Genomic DNA, 20,921 nt, shown 5'->3' with positions numbered 1-20,921 from the left:
GCTGTCATAAAACAACAAATGGTACAGGTCATTTTAGTCTCTTTTCAGCCAGATTAAAATTTACTTTTTTAATTCATATTAGGAATATTTATTATTCTTTTAAAAGATGGATTGCGCTTGAATTAGGTTAATCCCATTGTCTGAAAAAAAAACTTTCACATTTTGATGATATACACCATTAATTTGTACTTGGTGCATTTACTTTTACAATTTGTTTGCAGCTCAGTGGATGTCTACCTTGACATTCAGTTGGGTCTTATAAAACTCCCAAATATTACTGAAAGCTATCGGTGAAAGATTTACCCAGATCTATCAAATAATGAAAGACTTCAACAATCTTGTGACATTGATAATGATTAAAACCTGAGATTTTTATTGAGCTGTATGTTACATTGTATTTTCTGTGATGTTATTATTTCTTGCCACTATTTATACAGGAGACACTAGCAGGGAGTATCAGTGCTATCTACATTCTCAAGAATGAGGCCTCAAGGGCTCGTCAGGGATCCAGCCTTGGTCTCAAGAAAGACAAGTCACAATCGTTTGAGGTAAGTATCAGTTTTGCTCAAAGCAAGGTGACTGTTGCGCTTGAATAGCATCTCCCAAACTTCAAAACATCCAGTATGCTCCTGGTACAGTCACTCATAATACTATTATTTATACTTGCTTATCTGTCACTTGCTTTAGAAAGTTTTTTTAGTGCTCTATAATAATACAGCATGATTACCATATCTGTAGCAGAGCTCTACATCTCAAAGAATAAATTCCTTCAGGTATATGTACCTGTTTACCTCACCTGTGTTGAGTGCAGCATAATATAGATGAATTCCTTGTTGAAGAAAAGTGATACCTGGACAAGATTATGAACCCACTACCCATGACCTAAGAGTAAAACCACTAAACCATGATGCAACAAATTGGAGCCTATTCTTCCATTAGTGACTTCTAAAAAAATATTGAAGGCCAAGTGCATAAGGGTTTGTTACTTACATCCATAATCCCAAACCTCTAGAGAATGACAGTTGCAAGAAATATTATTTTCATTTTTGAAATGAAAATGTTACCGGAATCATGTACAGTATCTGATGCAAAATATCAGAATCGACAATCAAAGAAATGTTTCTCTTTATGCATGCTTGATTAAAATGCTTACATGCAGGAATTATGAACCAATTATTATTGATTTGGATGAACTATATATTCTGTTTGTTTTAGTTTAACCTGTTTTTAACACTTTCCCATTCACTCCCTTATCACAGACAATATTCCTATCATCACCTTCAAAGCTTACAAAGTACCTCGACACAAGTCAGCTGACAGAAGAATTTGGGGGCGCACTCGACTACCATCATCAAGAATGGCTGCAGAATAGACTAGTAAGTCTAAAGTATTGAATTTACCATTATATGAATTGGCTGTAGAAGAGACTATTAAGTCTGCGGTATTAAATGTATCTGAGGTCATGTTTACATCATCCAGGAACAATGTTTTCTTTGTGTGCCTGCCAATAGAAATAAAAATATGTTTTGTAGACATTTATGTGGAAGCATGTTTGTGCTTAAGTGAGGTCATATGACAAACAAGAAAAGTAATCAAGCATGGTTGAAATAAAAGGTATTGTAAATATTTCAGGTAAGGGTGTAAATTGTTACAACAGGATGATATTATTCAGGAAGTAATATAGTAAATTAAGTTAGAAATTATTTGGAGTAATATTGATTATTTAAAAATATTTTTGAATGGTAATGAGATACACATACATTAATTCCTCTGTGAAAAAAAATCAAAATAATCAGTGTTTATCCTTTTATGGTTCTAACATTAATGAACAAATATCGATTGTGTTAGGTTAATAACAGTGACCTGACAATCAAACAAATCTCATTCATATCACAAAGCTTCTTAAATGTCTGAAATGATTATTCACCTCTTCACATGCAAACATTAAAAAAGTTATAAATTACAAATTGAGAAAGGGTGACGAACAGTTGATAAAGTATTAGGTATTTTGAGAAGGTATTTTTATATGTATATTAGGTCACTCTGTTGGCAATTGTATGACTTTCAAGTAGCCCTATGAAGCATCTTTATGCTCCAAAGCTCAGTAATTAACTTAATTGTGTACAGTGAAATAAAAATGATTTGTCTGTATTTGCATGGGAAAATTCATGATATACATTGTATATTAAAAATGAATTTGTTCTATATGTAGGCAACAGTATCTGATGACAAAATAATGGCTTTATTACAAATGCCACTAAAATTTCAGTTGGTCTTTCTGATTTCATAAAAATTCACCTTCCCCCACCCCCTCAATTGACCAATGTGATGTCTTTACATTTTTTTTCCATGTTATTACTTGTCCTTACAGGACTTTGAGAAGTTCTTGAAAGATTCCAGTCTGACGGAGAAGCGTCTCGAGCAAGCTCATGAGGAACTGTTATCAAGACAAGATGAGAGGCTGACTCCTGAAGATCAGTTACGTCGTCAGAAACGATTGAGGGAGGTCGTCATTGACCAACCGAGCAGTGTGCTACAACTTGGTGAGTTGTAGATAATGATGGTGATGGTGATGGTGGTTGTGATGATGATGATGATGGTGGTGGTGGTTATGATGATGATGATGATGATGGTGGTGATGATGATGATGATGATGATTATGGTGCTGATGGTGGGAAGGATGATAACTTGGGATGGTGATGATTGAATGTTAGAGTTGATGATGGAAATGATGAAAAAGATAATGGCGATGAGCTGATGATGATGAGGAAGATGTTTGTTATCAAAATGAATATGATATTAATGATAATAATTTGGTGGTGGTATATTTGGTATATTTATATAGTGACTGCGCTATATAAATGGTCTAATTATTATTATTATTATAATATATGATTGATCATTGTGGTATCTAGTGAACTGAACAAGATAACGAGAAGAATACTCTCCCGATCTTGTTCCACAGGCCATTCCCTTTCACGACGTCTGGAGACCGACTCTGGTTTCCAGAGGCAAGGTGGAGACCAGGGCTTCGCTACAGAGGACCAACTGCTGATGCACCGAGAGGTGGATCAAAGACTCGATGCTCTTCAACAAAAACAGAATCAACTCAGGATGTACCTAGCAGAGAGAGATCGAGAGCTAGGTGTCCACATGCAGCTTGGTGATATGGAGAGTGGTATCAAAAAGGTAAAAGAAGGAAGAATATATACTGCGATTGACAAATATCAATAATCTGCATTGTGATTCCTTCATGAAATTTTCCAAATATGTCTTCAATTGTTTTGTTTCCTATTTAGAATTCAAATGATTTGAAATGACTTGTACTGTGAGTGGTAGATAAATAAATAAATAAAGAAAGAAAAAAATGATTTCTACTCTACATCACCTCCCCTTAACTGTTCTCATATTCTTTCATTCCTTATTTCTTTCTGCTCCCTTGTCTAGTCTCTCCCCTTCTTATTATTCTCCTTTTTCATCATAAAATTTGTCGTCTTCTTCGCCATCTTTTTCTTTATCTTTGTTGTCCTTGTCTTCCTCCTTGTTCTTTTCTCCTTTCTCCCTTCTTCTCCTTCACCTCTTCTCATTTGCCTCATGCAACTTCTTTTTCTTTTTCCCCTTCTTCTCCATCTCGTATTTACTTTTGATTTTTGTTGTTGTTTTAATTCCACTTTTATTATTTTTTGTTGTTGAAATTTTCAGGTAGTTGACTGGATAGTTGGACCAGGAGAGAAGCTCTTATCATCACACATAGATATTGGCAATGATTATAAGACTGCTGAGAAACTCAGGAGGGAACATGAGAAACTAGAACTCAAGTGTACCGTAAGTTAGGGATCAGTTTTGTGATTTATTTTCAGAGAGCAGTTACACAATATATAGGATGGGTTCTTGTGAATACCACCCCTGTATTAAGCCATTAAACCACACCCCCTAAAAAAGTCACTCCATCAAACAGTCAAAACCTGTATCTGTTTTACTTTTCACCTCGATTCGTGAATATACTTCACAGCAGAACTCAATGTACACCATCACCTTTTGTCAGATATGAACCTGTGTTTTTATTCAATGAATGATTGATTTTACTCCAGTTCATGTGATTTAAAAGTTCACTATCGAAAGAATTTGTGCAGCAGAAACTGGTTAGAAATGAAAGTAAAAGGTTCCTTCTTTGATATGATTTGCCATGCTGTCACTCCAGACTAAACACAAGAATGTCAATCAGTATGATTATTTATTAAAGAAGCTATTTTACAAATAGTATCACAGTTGCAGCCAGAAAATTGTAATAATACTCGTAAAAATGGCACATTTACCAGGGTAGCCACTTCAGTTCTGTGAACTGTTCTCCCAGCGGGCCCTGCTGGTATTATTACCCCGGTTATAGCTTGGCTGCCTAGGCTTTCAGGGATTTTAATGAAATTCTTCTTATCGGGTTACCATTCACCTCACCTGGGTTGAGTGCAGCACTATGTGGGTAGATTTATTGCTGAAGTAAAACATGCCATGGCTTGGAATCAAACCCACGTCCCTCAGATTGATAAAAAAGAGTCACAACCACTAGACCACAATGCCCCACAATTATGTCACTTCATCATCATCATGTGATGACTCATACCACCTAGTTCTGCCTGGAAGAAGCAATAAGAAATATAAAAAAAACGACTTCTGCTTTTAAAAAATCTACACTTTTGATGGGGACATACATGTACCATGGGTGTATGGTGTAGAAGTTTAGTTACTTGACTGTTAATTCAAAAGTTGGGGGTTCAAATATCACTTGGCAATAATGTCCTTTGGCAAAACTCTACTTCACATTTGTGACCGTCCACCCAAGTGTTAAATTGCTCCTTGTATTTGTAAAATAGTGTTTGGATGGAATGTTCCCAAGAAAGTGGACATTGTGCTCTTAATGTGTGGAACATTGATTGATTCCAGTTACAAAGGTTTTTAACTACATATTAAAAGTGCTTATGAATGCAGTATGAAGAAATATTTCTATATAATATCATCATTATTCCATGTACCAGGATATTTATGGCAACTATGCCGAGCTTCGCCATGTAGCAGACTCCATCATTAAGAGTGGTCATCCCCATGCGGGTGACATCGGTGCACAGAAGGACTACCTAGATACAGTATGCCGTAGCTTTGCATCTCGTCTGGAGAGGCGGCGGAACCTTGTCATTGGTTCCGTCAGGTTCCACCGATTATCACAAGAAGTAAGTCGCTTTTAATCCTATTTAATTTGGGTTTCAAACAGGGGCCCTGTCGCACAATGCTTAGTAATCAATTTTATCATTAGTGTGTATGAATGATTGCACATGATACCCATTGGAATCAATAATGAAAACCCTTCCTTTGAGGAGTCATTAAAATTTATGTTTTGGGATCCTGGTACTTAATGGAGGATTTAATCCCTCCCATGAAAGGTCTCATTAATGTATACATTTAATTTTGCGCAGATAATAAAAACCCATGCAAAGGGTGTCACTTTTTTTATTGCCAACTAAATTGTTTTGTAATTATATTGAATTATACAAATTGAATGCATATGTTTATTTTTCTATTTCTCTCAAATCAAGTGTATAAATGCCAGGTCTTTTGCAAAGACTTACTGAAAAGTGTTTCGAAATGACTAAAAACTTATCTAAAGAAATTTATTGCTTCAGGATATATCTTTATTTTAATATATATTCATTTGTAATTACCATACACTAATCTTTTTGTTTGTTTAAATTAATTAGTATTTTACATTGTTTCTCTTTCTGTACAGGCATTTTCCAAACTAGCAGACCTATTAGAACTGTGCACAGGGGAAGTTGAAGTAGATTCTGTAGAGAGCACCGAGGAAGCTCTTAGACTTCTCCTGGACAACTTTGACAACTCAAGTAAGAATCCTCCATCCTTCTAAAATTTCTTTTGTTTATTAATGTATTTTTATTTCCAAGTAAGTTGATTGTTAAAAAATGAAAGCAGAAAATATACACAAAAATGAACAGGATCACCTAAAAAAATTGAAAATCTTGTTTCTTGGCTCTCCACACTGACTTGACCACACATTGAATTAATATTTCATTTGTTTATTCGTTCAAATAAACATTTATTTTCGTCTATTCTCAAAAAATATTAATTTTTAATATAAATGATACAAAATCATTTGTCATTAAAGAGTATAAATAATATTGACATTATCATGGTCATGAACATCTTAGAAAAAAGATAGCACGAATCATTATTAATGTTAATTCATACACCAATGTAACCCCTCTTTTTAAAAGACTCCACAAATAATCACCTTTATCCCATTAAATAAACAGTGTATACCACAGATCGAGCCATTCGTGAGGGAAAGAGTATTTTGGAAATGATGAGCCTACCTATCAAGAATGCCTTTGGTAAAGACATCACCCCAAACTATGAGAAGCACATCGCCCATGTTGAGCGCATCTTGGCGGAGCTTGAAGGTCGAAGGGCACGGTGTCGTGACCTGGCTGAGGTCAGGAGGCTCAAGCTTCAGCAATTGTTGCAGCTCAAGAGTTGCGAGAGAGATGCTGAACAGGTATGGAAAAGAAGTATTTATTTTACCCTGATTTTACACTAGTTTTCTACAATTCATTACGAAGTACATTTACAAGCATATGTTATGTTCATGACTCACTTTATTATTGGAGAAAAGCAATAATAAGTTATCTATTCATTCATGTCCGTTCCTATAGCTTGTGCAGCCTTGCGTGTTATAAAGAATGATACATGATCAAATAGTGATGAATATAACAATAAGGGATTCAAAGTATGAATAGACAGGAAGTCTATTCAGAAGTTGCCAAGGTGCTATGAATAGAAGGGAAGTCTATTCAGAAACACCCAGGGAGAATTTCTATAGGAGTTAAGTTCGTTGTCAGCTTACCCTTGAATTGAATCGAAAGCCTCATTTGGTCCTAAATTGTCAGGCTAAAAGTTAACTTCAATACATGACTTTGGATTGAAATGAAAGTTTATGAATACCTCTTTTGTAAGCACTTACTTAGAAAATAAACCTTCATTATAGATTATTAGATATTAGAGATATGAATTACACTTCTGAAAACAAAAATCTGGCACCAAGAGAGGTCTGATGGGTAAAAATTTGTGCTTTTTAGTTGGACTGTGGGTTTAATCTTTGTCAGGATAATACATATTACAAACACTTTACATTAAAAGTCAAGTCCACCCCAGAAAAATGTTGATTTGAATAAATAGAGAAAAATCAAACTAGCATAATGCTGAAAATTTCATCAAAGTCAGATGTAGCATAAGAAAGTTATGAAATTTTGAAGTTTTGCTTTTTTTCACAATTAACAGTTATATGCACAACTAAGTGATGTGCAAATGAGACAGTCGATGGTGTCCCTCACTCACTATTTCTTTTGTTTTTTATTGTTTGAATTATAAAATATTTCATTTTTTACAGATTTTACAATAAGGACCAAACTGACTGAATCATAGTATTAAAACAATGCTAATTCCACATGTTTAGGGAGGAATTCATCTATGTTTCACTTAATAATGAAGAGAAAATTTGAATAATTCATATATTGAAATACAAAAGAAATAGTGAGTGGATGACATCATCAGTCTCCTCATTTGCATACTGACCAGGATGTGCATATAACTGTTTTGTGAAATTAAGCAAAACTTGAAAATGTCATAAATTTCTTACTTTACATCAGAATTCAATAAAATTTTTAGTGTTATGTTTATTGGATTTTTCTCTCTTTATTGAATCAACTTTTTGTTGGGGGGGGACTTGTCCTTTAAGAGACCTTAACAAATTAGATTTTCATCTGCGCACTTGATGCATGGTATACATGTTTTGTTATGGTAAATCAAAGATAGAGATTGATTATTTTATGCTGCTGAAGTTCTATACTTGTTACAAACCTTATGTTTTTTAATTAGTCCCCTAAAACTTTGAGAGTTTGTACATGTAGTTGTTATTTTGTGTATTTTTGCAGTAATCCATTAGAATAAACCATTTAGGTTTGTGGAAGTGAATAGAGCTACATGTATATATACTTCACTGGTTGCAAGACCAAGCGAGTATGTTCTATAATTTTTTAGCTGTAAACTGAACATTCATCTCACCAGTAGGATTACCCATAAAGTAAAACAGAATGAGTAATAATTTACAGTAAACCAAATTGTTGAATCTGCATATTTCTTCTGTTCATGCTTCTCTTATTTTTCTCTTTCTTTCCTTTCCACCAGGCTATTGCTTGGCTTCTTGAGCTGTTAGATAACATGCTCCTGCAGCACATTGAGGTTGGAAGATCAGCAGATGAAGCTGCTTCTCTCAAGGATGAACATAGCAAATTTGAAACTACCGCAAGGGTAAGAACAGACATATGTACTCTCATTTCAATTTCCACTGCCTGAATTAAAAGTAGATTTGATTTGTGACACAGGTTCTGTGACATGGGTATTCTGGAAAGATTAATGTTATTGGCTTATGCAAGATGGAGTTGCTGTTCTGTGCTTGCCAAACAAGCATATCATGGAAGTTGCGTTCCATATCTAAAGATGTCTATTATTTATTTGATGACAAAAAATTTTGGTTGTGTGCCAGTGGGTACCTGAGAACAGGGTAAATTTCATGTTAAACAATAGGGATTTTTTGTTTTGAAGGGATACATTGTCTCGGGTCCCACTCTATCAATTAAAAGTGGCACCTGCTTGACTCTCTAAAAGGTTGGATGTTTTATCATGTCAACGGTGCACAAACCAGGTCTTCTGTTTTGGCTAATGTGTAGTTCTTCCATTTATGTACAATCATTTTTCAATGCTTTTAAGTGGTGCAACACAATGGATGAAGAAGTCAAAACCTCTGTATGACTTTATGTGCAAGTCTATTCCTCATGTGTTTTTCATCAAACTTGTGAGCATATCTCAAGAAGTAATGGATGTGTTTCCTGGGACTTCAGAGATTTGTCTAATATGATTGATGAATGAACTTATTAGATATCTATTTCTTTATTGTTTCAATAATGGTTATGGAACAAAAATAATTGTAATATGCTGAAGAACTAAAATATACATTAGATATGATCTGGTGAAATGTTATTTCTGCCGGTATATATATTCATCATATTTACATCTTCCTTCTATTCCTTCAGGAAACTTATGACTATGGTCTAAACCTTCTACGGACTTCCCTGATGCTCAGACGATCTCTTCATATGAACCTTGAACCAAGTCAAGACAAGTCACAGCGTCTGGAGGCTGCCTGGTACCAGTTCTCACAGGCCTTGGGGGAGAGGTCATCAAGGCTCTCAGTGTCTCTCATGTTCCAAAGAAATGCTGAGAAGGTAGTGCAGTCTTATTTTTTATTTGTTTCATTTCACAGCAGAATATTCCAAAACATATATGTAAATCCGAATCACACACAAAATTGAAGAAGTATTTACTAATTTACTAAATTACAAATTCATCTTGCTTTGTATTTGAGGGTATATAGTTACAATCAGAATATAAATCTTACATGAAATATAGTCCTTATAAATGTATTTGTACACATGGTTATTTTATTGATTATACTTACCACCAATTTTGTTATAAAATGTATCAGATCTCTTTCTGTATCAAATGTCTGTTAATGGTTGATAACCAGTGGTATTATTTATAGTATTTATCAAATTTGGTGGACATGGTCTTGCTAATTGGGGTGAATATATGTCTATAACTGTTCGATTGGAATTTTTTACCATTACCCAGCTAATATCCCAGATGGACAAACTGTGCCAGGAGGTTGCTCCAAGAGTTGCAGGGTATGGTGGAGGTGTAGGAAGCAGGCACCTACTTTCCTATGAACCAAGACGACGTGCTCTGCTTCGACAGTACCGAGAGGCTGCAGCCATGGGACAGGCTCTCCTAGACAGGCTTGCTCTACCAGTGGTTTCACCAGACAGGTATTAAAAGAATTATGGAAAGAATGATTAGAACAATTTACAGTGGTGCTTAAAAGTTAATGAACTGTACCAGAAAATAAACATATACATGTATAAAGTGTTCAAGTTCTGCCATGTTTTAGATATTCAATTGTGAAGTCGGGTAATACAATATTACATTCAATAAAGTTTGTTTCTCTGGGCTCACTGAACATTGTGGTGTTGTTATCAACATTCAAGTAGTGCATTTTGTGGTGGGGTTCACTAACTTTTGAGCACAACTGTATTTAGCATATGAACGCTAGATATAACCACCCAACTTATATCCAGTGTTGTGGTCTTTGAGGCTGGCCTTGGGGATCACAATTATGTAGCCCTAGCCTTGTCTTTGGACTCAGAGGACTTCAATTCATAATTCTGATATAACGTAGCAACACAGCCGAGCAATGGTCTGACAATGCTTTAAGCATCAAATATTTCCTAATTCATTTTACTTTCAATTTTTTTTTCCAGAGGTGTGGTTGCATTCAACATTGATGTGATACTATATCTTTAATTTATGTGAAATTTGATCGGAAAGGATTAATTCAAAATTTTGAGGAGAAAAGGTAGACCAATTTGTTGGTTGCAACTTCAATATTGTGTCTTTGACACAATTCATCCCTGTACTCTATCTTCCATTGATTATTTACAGGGCTTCGAGATCTAACATGAGAGTCATCCCAGAGCAGCTCCAGCCGGCTGCGGATCACCTGGCACAGAAGATGGCTGAGCTGGAGAACAAGAGACGGGAGATGGAGCTCCTGTTCGGTGACACCGATGGTGGTTCCATGTTCACCCCTACCTCCTCCACTTCCTCCCTGGCTCCTGGTGCTGTTTATGGGGAACCGCTTCCAGAGATGGACTGGGATGTGGTGGCCAAGAAGGATGTGCCCATTGAAGAGGTTGCACCCATTGTAGCAACAAAGCAACAGGTTGGTGTCATGGTTTAGCATTGACTTGACTTTCTTCCTATAAATTCTTGATTTAAACATATTTGTGGCTTGCATCCAGTAAAGCAGATCATGTTTGATCTGGAAACATAAGTCAAAGAAGATCTTAGAACCAGAGGGGTGTGAATCTGTCACATACTGATTTCCTGGCAGGGACTCTACCACTTGGCCATTACTGTTCCATTGCTGGTGGGTGTTTCATAAAGCTGTTCGTAAGTTAAGAGCGATTTTAAGAATGACTGGTCAACCTTTCTTATGCGCTAAACCATCACCATCACCAATGAATATAACATTTACCATAAGAAAGGATCACCAGTCATTCTATAAGTCGCTCTTAAGTTACGAACAGCTTAATGAAACACCCACCTGTTTCATGGTACATTCACAATGAAAGAAATACCTCAGCTCTTTAGTTTTTCTTCTGACTTTTGAGTGTTCATTGTCCAATATTTACAATAGACTGGGTTGTTAGAAGTTCTCTATGGGAGTTGAGTGATAACATTCTGCCTTTGTCATAATAGTTTGAATCTTGCAATCTCTCTATCTGTTATGTATGAACTATAATTTGTGTATATCTGAGTGATTTTAACGTTGTAACTGCAATAAAGAATATAACAAATACAATATCACACCAAAAGGGAGACGTTCAGCAATTTCCAGTATCCGTTAGCTGATTTTTTACCAATCTTTCTGCCAAGTTAGACATGAGCTGATATTAAACCCAAGAAATTGAGATAAAGCGTCATTCAGCCACCACAGAGATTGCACTTGAAAATTTGAAAGTTGAAAATTTTAGTTTCCATGAGCCCATCCAATTAGTCTCTTAGGTAAAATCATGATCTGTTGCTTGAACTTCATTTCTTGTGAAAAACTATATAGTGTATGATTAAGAATTCTGTTTAGTATTTAAAGAGGTGATTGTACTTTCATAATTTTTCTCTTTAAACCTTTCAGTCTGTGATGTCAGCTCCCCCACCAAGTCTCAATGGTAGGATGAATGGAAGATTGACTGGAAGTCACAGCAGCTTGAATGGGAGCCGTTCAAGTCTCAATAGGATGCCTTCTCCATCACCTAATCGCTATGGCATCAGACCAGAAGATGAGGCGTTTAGGAGAATGAAGGATTTTGAGGACAAAGTAAAGGAGGTAAGTTTCAGAAATCTGTGAGAGAAATACTTTCATGCTATAATACACACATGTCATTCATGAAAAATGAAGGAAGAAAAAACTGAATACGTAAAACCCCTTTAAAAAAGAGGAAAACCAACTAAGAAGTAAATGGGAGGCAATTCTGATAAATTGGCGGTCGTACTGTGATGAGAATACATGTTTCTCTCTTCTAGAGTATTACTACCAATAACCAAATGCCTTTTAAAATGAAACAAAGTCTGCATTGTTGAAATGATGCACTATTTATATCATTCATTTTCATATATATGAAGAAGTGATTTTGGATGAGAACCTTCCTCAGCTAAAGATGGAATTAGTCTTGAAATGGCATACTGTTTGGAGATCTTCTCATTCATAATGAATGAGGGGTTTGAATCATTTCCAATCAAGAATTATTGATTTTTATTTGACTTGTATGTCTTTTGCAATTTTCTTTGCATGATTATGATGTTATATTATGAGTTTTATGTTAATGGTGGATAGTTTTAATCGTTGTCAGTGTTGATGTGGTTGATGGCAGTAGACTGATGTGTTCAATTATGATGTTGATGATGGCATTGATGGTATCACTATTGGATATTCAGTTCTGATACAGATGATGGCTTTAGTGACATCAGTGCTTGTGTCAGTGTTGGTGTAGTTGGTGGCAGTGGTGGGATGAATTCAATTTTGGGATTGATGGTGGCATTATTGATGCCATTCAATATAACAGCATTTGATGAATTCATTGGCATTAATGGTGCCATTTGTTAATGTGATTGATGGCAACATCGTCATATGTGTTCACTATGATGATGTTTATGATTGCATCGTTCATGGCAGGGTTTGGATATTTTTAGTATTGCCATCATTTGAAGTCAGTAGTGTAGTTAATGTTTATTGTGATGGCAGATTGAGATTTTTTAAAGGCTTCTTTTATCCTTTTTGGGTGTATATTTTGCATTTGTGACAAATGAGATGTTTGTTAGAGCAACAGGCACTTTTCTTTGCTGCCCATGTTAATAAATGCTGTTTGCTATGGTTGTTTTCTTGTATAAAAGGCAGAGAGCTAGTTTTGGGGAATATTTTTCACCTTAAAATTGAAATTGTAGGATTTTTTATTAAGAGGTTTTATTCATTTAGAAGCTTCTGCAAAGAAAAGAAAGGATGCGATCCTTGTTGAAAACAATTACCCACTCCCCTTTGAACCCCCATACCCCAAAACAAATCAGACAAGTAGTATAATTTAACAAGCTAAATGGATTGATGAAAATACAAGGAAATTATTGTAAGGGATCCAAAATATTTTTGTCTGCTCAGTAGTGTTTTTACATTGGTGTTAGTAAAAAATGTTACATACTTGGGTTCAGGCTATAATCAAATAATCTCAGAGGGGAGTCTAACTGTGATGATAAAACAATCTGTATGAAAGAAGAAAATAAAAAAAAAGGCAGAATGATGACAATTTGACATATATTTGAGAAAGGAATAAGAATGCTATAGCTGTTTGAAAAGATCACTTAGATTCTGTAAATCTTTTTGGAAACTTTGTTGAGAGGATTGTGAGGAGTGGTAGGGATAAACTCTCTCATTTTGGTTTTCTTCTTAGCACCTTTCCCCTTGGAGCTGTAATAAAAATGTAACACATAAGTAGTTGACTCAGTATATTGTTACATACCCTTATTAAAGCCAAAAAATGTATGATTCTAAATTTAAATCTTGAAAATGAAAATATTTTAACCATATTATGCATTGGAGCAAACAGAGGATTTGTCTTTACCTTTCATTACATTACTGTTACCAAAAAACAGCCAATTTTAAACCAACATAGGTTTAGTTATTACAACTCATAAAAAAAGTGAAGCAAAAACTGAAAACTTTCTGTTCACTTTAGATCTTGTATTTTGTAAAAATACTTTTTTGAAAGGGCATAATTAATATGAAAAAAGAAATAAAAGAGTTTGAGCCACATCCAGCATTACTACCATTAGAAGTCCTGTTTCATTCTCAAAGCACACTGCGTAGGGAAATGTAGAAATATAAGTCAAATGGACTCTGCGCATATTTCTTCATTTTTCATCTACTGTGTGAAATATACAAAACCCCTTTCTCAAATCTTCAATAAACTTTCCCACCAAGTGTGAATTATTTTTTATGTGTTGTTGACTTCTTGACCTTCTATTGCCCATGAAAATAACCAAAGGCTCCAAAGGCTCAATTGTGTGAATTTGTTCCCATTGGCAGTATTGTGGGTTCAGAGGAGCTCCCCAAACAATATTTACAAAAGTTTGAAATAACCTTTCTTGATTCCAGATACTAAAAACATGCTAAATTTTCATTTTTCCATGTATTATTTTATCTTTTTCCTCTCTAACCATTATTTCATTAAATCAAAGTGTTTAATTCTTTGTGATTTCCTGATTTCCGTACAAAATATTTGAAATTGCCTGAGTTGAGGTTATGAACAAATACAATATTTTCTGACTGTAATGCAAATTAATGATACCACATAATACTTCATTATCATGATTACGTGCGTTTATAGACATTAAGTTCAATTACTGCGCTGACCAGTGTCTTATTCCTGTATGTTTTGTTATTACAAAAAAATGTGTATATCTCATAAATGTAGGCCTATTTATTTGTAAATAAATTTATATACACAAGATAATGGAAATTGAAATGAGCCATCTATAGTTGGATTGGATACCAGGTTTTTTAGTGGGTCTGTGATACATTATAATCCCCAGCCAGTCCTACATTCTACATACAAACATTGAAAGGAAGGCAAACAAAAACTTGTTCACACACTCAACCCTGACCAATGACTCAATCAACACCTTCCAAGTTTGTTATACAACCCCAGTTAAAATTTTTAAACCAGGTTACAATCAATCACAACCATACTCAATACTAGAGCCTTCTGCTTGGAAATATATATCTCTGTAAAAAATTATTAATGAGCAGACTTCTGTTGCATTGTGTTGTGGGTGCCGTTATGTAGGGTCTGAGCATTGAGACTAATACAAGAGGAGGATAACCGAACACTTCAGTGCTCTACCAATGGGCTATCAGGAAAGCAGTGCCTCTCCTAATATAGATGTTCTTGCTCTCCCAGTACCCCATGCACTCCCACAGGGGATCAGAGGAAAGAGATAGACAGAGGAGAGGATAGAAAGAAGAGAGGAGGATTGAGGGAAGGAAAGACTATCGTGCTGGTGCTCCGAGTCTCTCCTCTCTGCCTCTCAGTAGGGAGTCGAGATCTCAAGTCAGTCGGTGCGTTTGGCTGGCGCGGGGCACTAAAAGCGTGCACGTCATTACCAGCCCCGTCGTGCGCTCGCGACTCCAATCAAACACCATAGAAACTCCTATGGCGTCGCGGTAAACCTTCCCATGAAGGTTTGAAGGAAAAAAATCTGAAGCAACTTATTTCAATGTTGTTTGTTTATTTGTGTTATTTTTGTGTCGAGAGATCAACGAAGGGACCAAACGCAAGTTACAATTAGTCCTACCGGTTCCTCAAAAAAAGAGACAAAAGTTTGCAGAAAATAGTTTGTAGAAATATTATTTGAAACGAAACGAAGCGAAAAAGAAACCGAAAATGTCAGTGCAACAAGGAAAGAAACCAACAGCGACTACCACAATCAGCACTGTTGCAGTGCAGAGTGGAAAAGCAAGGATTGTTCTAGCTGTGTTACAAGTAAGTATTCTATTTTCCTCCTTTGTTTCAGGAATTAGGAGAGCTACAAAACAGTATGTTATGACATCAGTGTCTGCTCCTCATTTTTCATAGGTGATGCTTATTGATAACCTTTCCATGCTGGTGACCCAAGCAAGGAAGGCAAATTTGTGTGTTTTTCTACTTTGGCAGCTATCTCTCATTGCAAAAACAAAGGAATTTAGAAAAAATTGAAATGTACAACTTATCTTGCTCTATCTCGTATCTGTCACCATTCAGACAAATATTTCATTTGTGAACATTCCAATGCGTCTTCCCTGTTCATGTGAACATTGATTTTGTCACCTGTTGATACGGTTTGTAAATATCCTTATCAAATTGGCAACATTTACATACAGGTGTGGTAGAAGATTAAGATGGTAACTTAATGTATTATCTATGAAATTGACTGGTTGAATGGATTTTACTGAATGTAGTGCAGAGTGGTTAATAAGTTACCTTTCTTCAGACGAGGTATGCGGTCATTCTAGGTCATTGACCTCTAATAACCACAGGTAGCCTCCAGTGTTGAGACTGCTCCCTCCTCATTCTTGTATGAAAACCTGAGGTTCTGTTTATTCTTTATGAACCCCTCGAATTATGAATATGAAGGAAGTTTTGCTTAGTTTACTCTTGTTTCTGCTTGACTTGATGTTCATATTTTTGCTGTCATATATTACCTAGTTGTTGCAGACCTACTTGTAGTACAGTTTGGAGATAAAAACTTAGTGGTATGCCTATTTGAAACTTCAGTGGTTGAGAGTTTGAATAGGGGAAATCGCAACTGAATTAGGCAATTTGATTATTCCCAATTCTGGCTTTTACTTAAAAACTCATTATAACTGATAACTTGTAGTAGGGTACATGTATATTGATAATGTTTATATTGGTGAAATCAAATTATGTTTACTGGTAATAGGTTATGGTTGTTTTTGTTGTGTTCTTTTCATATCTTGGAACTCGTCAGCTAGAAAAAGTCTCATGAAATGTCAGAAAATGGGGGGTTCTCACCCTACAAATTTGATATGAAGTCATAAACAACATCCTGGCCCTATGTTGTACTACTGGATCCATTTCTGTGCAAAGATTCATTGCAGACAGTAGACATTCATACAGTGTTTACATCACATGAAGATGGGGATCATTGTAGTATTAGGGGATAGGGTGAATGTTGTTTTGACTCCAGGAGAATGTTGTTTCTTCGCCAAGGTTCACATGTTTAAGCTCTGTCCATGCATGTTAGTGTGCAGATCCAGATATCATGCTCTGTTCTTTGCATATAAAAACAGAAAGCATCCTTGATGAGATAGCAAGCAGTGACACATGAAGGGAGTCCTACATGCATGCTTTTACAAAACAATATCAGATAAATGAAGGATAGGATATCATTTCTTACATTCTGAAAATTAAATATGAACAAAATATTATTGGCGTATTTTGGCCTCCATCAAGAACATACTCAGGAGAAATGGCAGGTATGTTATTTTAAGATTGAAAAGTCGGATGGGGCCTATTGTCTGTGCCCTATTTAATTTAAACACACTTTGGGGGATTTGATGAGGAAGACTACATCTACTTTTTGTGTATAAACTCTGAAATTATAAATGTGACACTGTTTGGACTTGCACTTGTATTATCCATTATTTCTTTCTCAGATTTGAAGATAGAAAGTTTGTGGTCTTTACATGTCTTCCCTGCCAGAAACTCATAGGCATTTGAATATGCACAGAATTCGGCCAATATACCACAATTAAACATATTCCATCAGGTAAGATGTTATGGAAATGTTGGTCAAAAAGTAATCACATTATGCACAATGAAAAAAATAGAACAGATGAATTGAAATCATAATAAAGAAAGAAAATATAATTTTGAACAAAAAGTGCAATTCAGATACCTTGTAAGGACTGTTTAAAGTCAAGATTTGTTATTACAGTGAAAGACTTGAACTGACATAGGGATTGTTTGTTTGTATGATGTCAGATAGCATTTGTACTTCTTTCATACTTCATTAAGATATGATTGAACTAAAGCAATTTAACAAATTACCTGTGACAGTTTTAATCTATGCGGGAAGAGATTGGAATGGAGTGGGGTTGGGACATTGGAAGGAATTTTAAGGTCAATCTGGTCTAATTGATTTCTTTTGTTAAAGAAAAATACCCCAAAACTGATGACTGAAGAGGGATAAACATGAAAAAGATCACCTTATGATATATGAGAGAATGGGTACATGCCTTGTAATATATACAATTATGTTTATAAACAATTTGTTTGGATTTGCTTTATAGTGAAAATGGTAATTTGATAAGGAATCAATGTTGCAATTTAATATCGTAAAAAGCAATAACTCACAAATGATTACAAACTGGATAGATCCATATTGACCAAACTCACATTCTTATACAATATATAGGCTACACACTTTAGATGTTAATTGTTGTCCCCTTTTTTACCTTTCAGAAAAAAGCATAATAAATCGATAATAGCATAAGAATGAATAAGGTCTAATTATCCTGTAACTAACTTGATAATGTTAAAATTCACCATCACATCAAGTTGGCTGGAATGAAAGCAGAAAATGATAGATATTATCCCCAATTTTCTGCTTTTATTAACCACCAACCTTGACAAAGGAAGAGGCAAAGTTTGACTCTCAATGCTTGCTGGATGGCTATTTTTGATTCATTGATTTAACTCTGCTTGATTATAATATTTGAAAAAGAACATCAAATATTTTTATTTTTTGATTTTCTTATGTACACATACACAAACACTTGATAATAATTTATTTGATACTGTTAGAATTCATTTTTTTTTCTATAGTTACCATAACTGGGTCTTATCTTGAATTGTACATGGATTCAGATAGAAGGAGTGTTTCTTTTAATTTTGATCTGGGATTTTTACTCCTTAATTTTGTCATTTGTAATGTATTAATGTATCGCGTGGTGACCCCTTTCATAAGCATTGCTTCTCTGGGGTCTCCGAACCATCTATTTATTTGTTTGTTTGTTTTTCTGATACTTTGTTGATACTGTATATTGTACTGTTTTTATCCTTTTGATGGTTGAATAAATAAATGAATTGAATTGAATTGATTTGAACAATGGAGGAGGGAGGGGTAATAGGATGTACAATGGAATTGGTAGAGTGGAGTAATAGGGGGGCGGAGGAGTAACTAACCATCCTCCACTCCATGACTGGTATGTGGGTATGGTAGATGATGCGAGACTGGAGGGCTAAAAACAGAAGCTCTTTGGAATGTAATGGGATGGAACAAATGTCGCTATCCTGCCCTGAAGATTAGCTCAAAACTTTTATGTCTAATCAACTTGAAATTGAGATACGGATCTGGCAGTGAAAACAAAATACCAGAGTCTGTTTTCCCCTTTCTTTTGTCATCATAGGAATGGAGGGGGTGTAAGCACTGTTACACTGAATGTGGTTTAGAACCCAAATGGTGATGATAGATGCATAGTTGATTCATGAGACAATGTGCTTGAATATGGAAAAGTTATTATTTTGTATACATGTAGAGGTTAAAGTCATTTGTTAACAAAATTAATTTGTGAATTACCAAATCTATCTGTATATTAGGGGCATTTAGCATCATTATCAATGCATTAATGTATGGATGTTATCATTTATATTAACATCGTTATAACCAGACTTTTACTGTACATCCAAAAATGTTATTTGCAGAATTTTCTTCATAGAAGACATGAGCTGGTGTAATGGCTCTTTTTTTATTCATTTTCCCCTTAACTATTCTTTATTTGATATTCAAACTTTTGTCACTAAGTATTTTTGAAGGACAGAAAAAAATGTAAATGAAATTATACATCACTGAACTTTCATTCAGAAATTAATGAATTTGAGGATATATTTCAATTAATATACCTATATATACTTTTTGTTGGGGGGATGGGGATAAGATTGAAATAAAATTTGTATTAGAGCATCGTACAGAAAAGAAATAAGTTTGGGGGTAAGTATTGGCCCTTTGGATGTGTACTGTATGGAGCTGTAGCCTCATGACCTTTTGCCAAATTTGATACATTTATTTGCCATGATATTTTGAGAACTTAGAAACATTTGTGTGAGGAGTGTCTGCCATAATCCAAAGAGTCTATACAGAAATAAACAAGTTTGTAATCTCTTTAGGTAAAGAAGGAAATGTAACTCTGAAGAGCGTTGTTGACCGTAAAGATTTAGATTCAGAGGGATTAGGTCCCAGAAGTGATTTAGATTGGATGTGATATACCTGTTGGGAGTTCATGTAACATTAGCTGAATTCTGTAATGTGATTTTGTCTCAGTTTGACTGTAAGATAATACATTGAACTACACATATATGAAGTCTGTTTCCACTAACTTACATGTATTTCCAATTCAGCTGTATGACAACAATAATTTCCATGTGATATTGTGAATTTTCTTGAATAAGTGACTTGGATTTTTAATTGGAAAAAAAATGAATTGACCTCCATGTATAGCTACATTACAATAAACTTATATTTTAAAAGAAGAGAAAAGAAATATAGAGAAGAAAAATGGGAAAAAATGGATATTGAGTGGGATGCAGTATTATTATGAAAAAAGGCTTTTTAGTGATTGAAGTGTAGGTACATGTAGTATGACCAATACATCACATGTAACTGTTACAAAAACTTACATGTACATTTTATATTCTGTCTCCTCTGAAGAATTTTTAACCTCCTTTACTCCTGCATGTTATTCCTTAGCTCTGCAAACAAGATTTATGAGCATCAGTGTAAACACAACTAGCCTAATTGTCAATAAAGTCCAACTAATTCTCAGGGAAGATGGATGGCACTTTATTGCTTTGTCTTCTCTTCCTCCATTGAATTTCCATTCTGAAAATCATGTCAAATTTTTGAAGTAATCTGTGATTGTTAAATATTGTCTGAAGAGCATGATTTGTTAACTTACTATTTAAACGTCATTTCATGCTATCAATTATGATTATGTATATTGTAGGATAGGGACTCCACGTCCCACTAGCAGTACTTGATATTTCTGCGGAGTCCTTTTACCAATGAAGTTTATATGACAATTTACCCTGTATCAATGTATTTTGACATTATTTGGTAATCAGTTCAGTTCCTATTGT

At 34.9% G+C, this 20,921-nt stretch overlaps 1 protein-coding gene across 16 annotated transcripts in view; it reads left to right on the top strand.

Annotated features, from left to right (window-relative positions):
- Window positions 1-20,921, top strand: part of LOC121425834 (muscle M-line assembly protein unc-89-like) — a 177,513-nt gene that overhangs the window by 25,995 nt on the left and 130,597 nt on the right. For 15 of the 16 annotated variants that reach the window (XM_041622018.1, XM_041622024.1, XM_041621983.1 and 12 more), the window contains exons 6-18: window positions 438-548; window positions 1,260-1,376; window positions 2,372-2,543; window positions 2,966-3,189; window positions 3,703-3,825; window positions 5,031-5,222; window positions 5,777-5,891; window positions 6,321-6,562; window positions 8,251-8,373; window positions 9,156-9,347; window positions 9,754-9,947; window positions 10,621-10,900; window positions 11,873-12,064. In XM_041622018.1, the coding sequence (XP_041477952.1) occupies window positions 438-548; window positions 1,260-1,376; window positions 2,372-2,543; window positions 2,966-3,189; window positions 3,703-3,825; window positions 5,031-5,222; window positions 5,777-5,891; window positions 6,321-6,562; window positions 8,251-8,373; window positions 9,156-9,347; window positions 9,754-9,947; window positions 10,621-10,900; window positions 11,873-12,064 (2,277 nt within the window). Of the gene's footprint in view, window positions 1-437; window positions 549-1,259; window positions 1,377-2,371; window positions 2,544-2,965; window positions 3,190-3,702; window positions 3,826-5,030; window positions 5,223-5,776; window positions 5,892-6,320; window positions 6,563-8,250; window positions 8,374-9,155; window positions 9,348-9,753; window positions 9,948-10,620; window positions 10,901-11,872; window positions 12,065-15,027; window positions 15,768-20,921 lie in introns of those variants that run through there. The other variant, XM_041622031.1, reaches the window with a different exon arrangement.

The sequence above is a fragment of the Lytechinus variegatus genome, chromosome 1 (genome assembly GCF_018143015.1).
Source record: "Lytechinus variegatus isolate NC3 chromosome 1, Lvar_3.0, whole genome shotgun sequence".
Classification (NCBI taxonomy): Eukaryota; Metazoa; Echinodermata; class Echinoidea; order Temnopleuroida; family Toxopneustidae; genus Lytechinus; species Lytechinus variegatus.
Note: the sequence above shows the minus strand (reverse complement) of the source record. Positions and strands in the feature narration are given on the sequence as shown.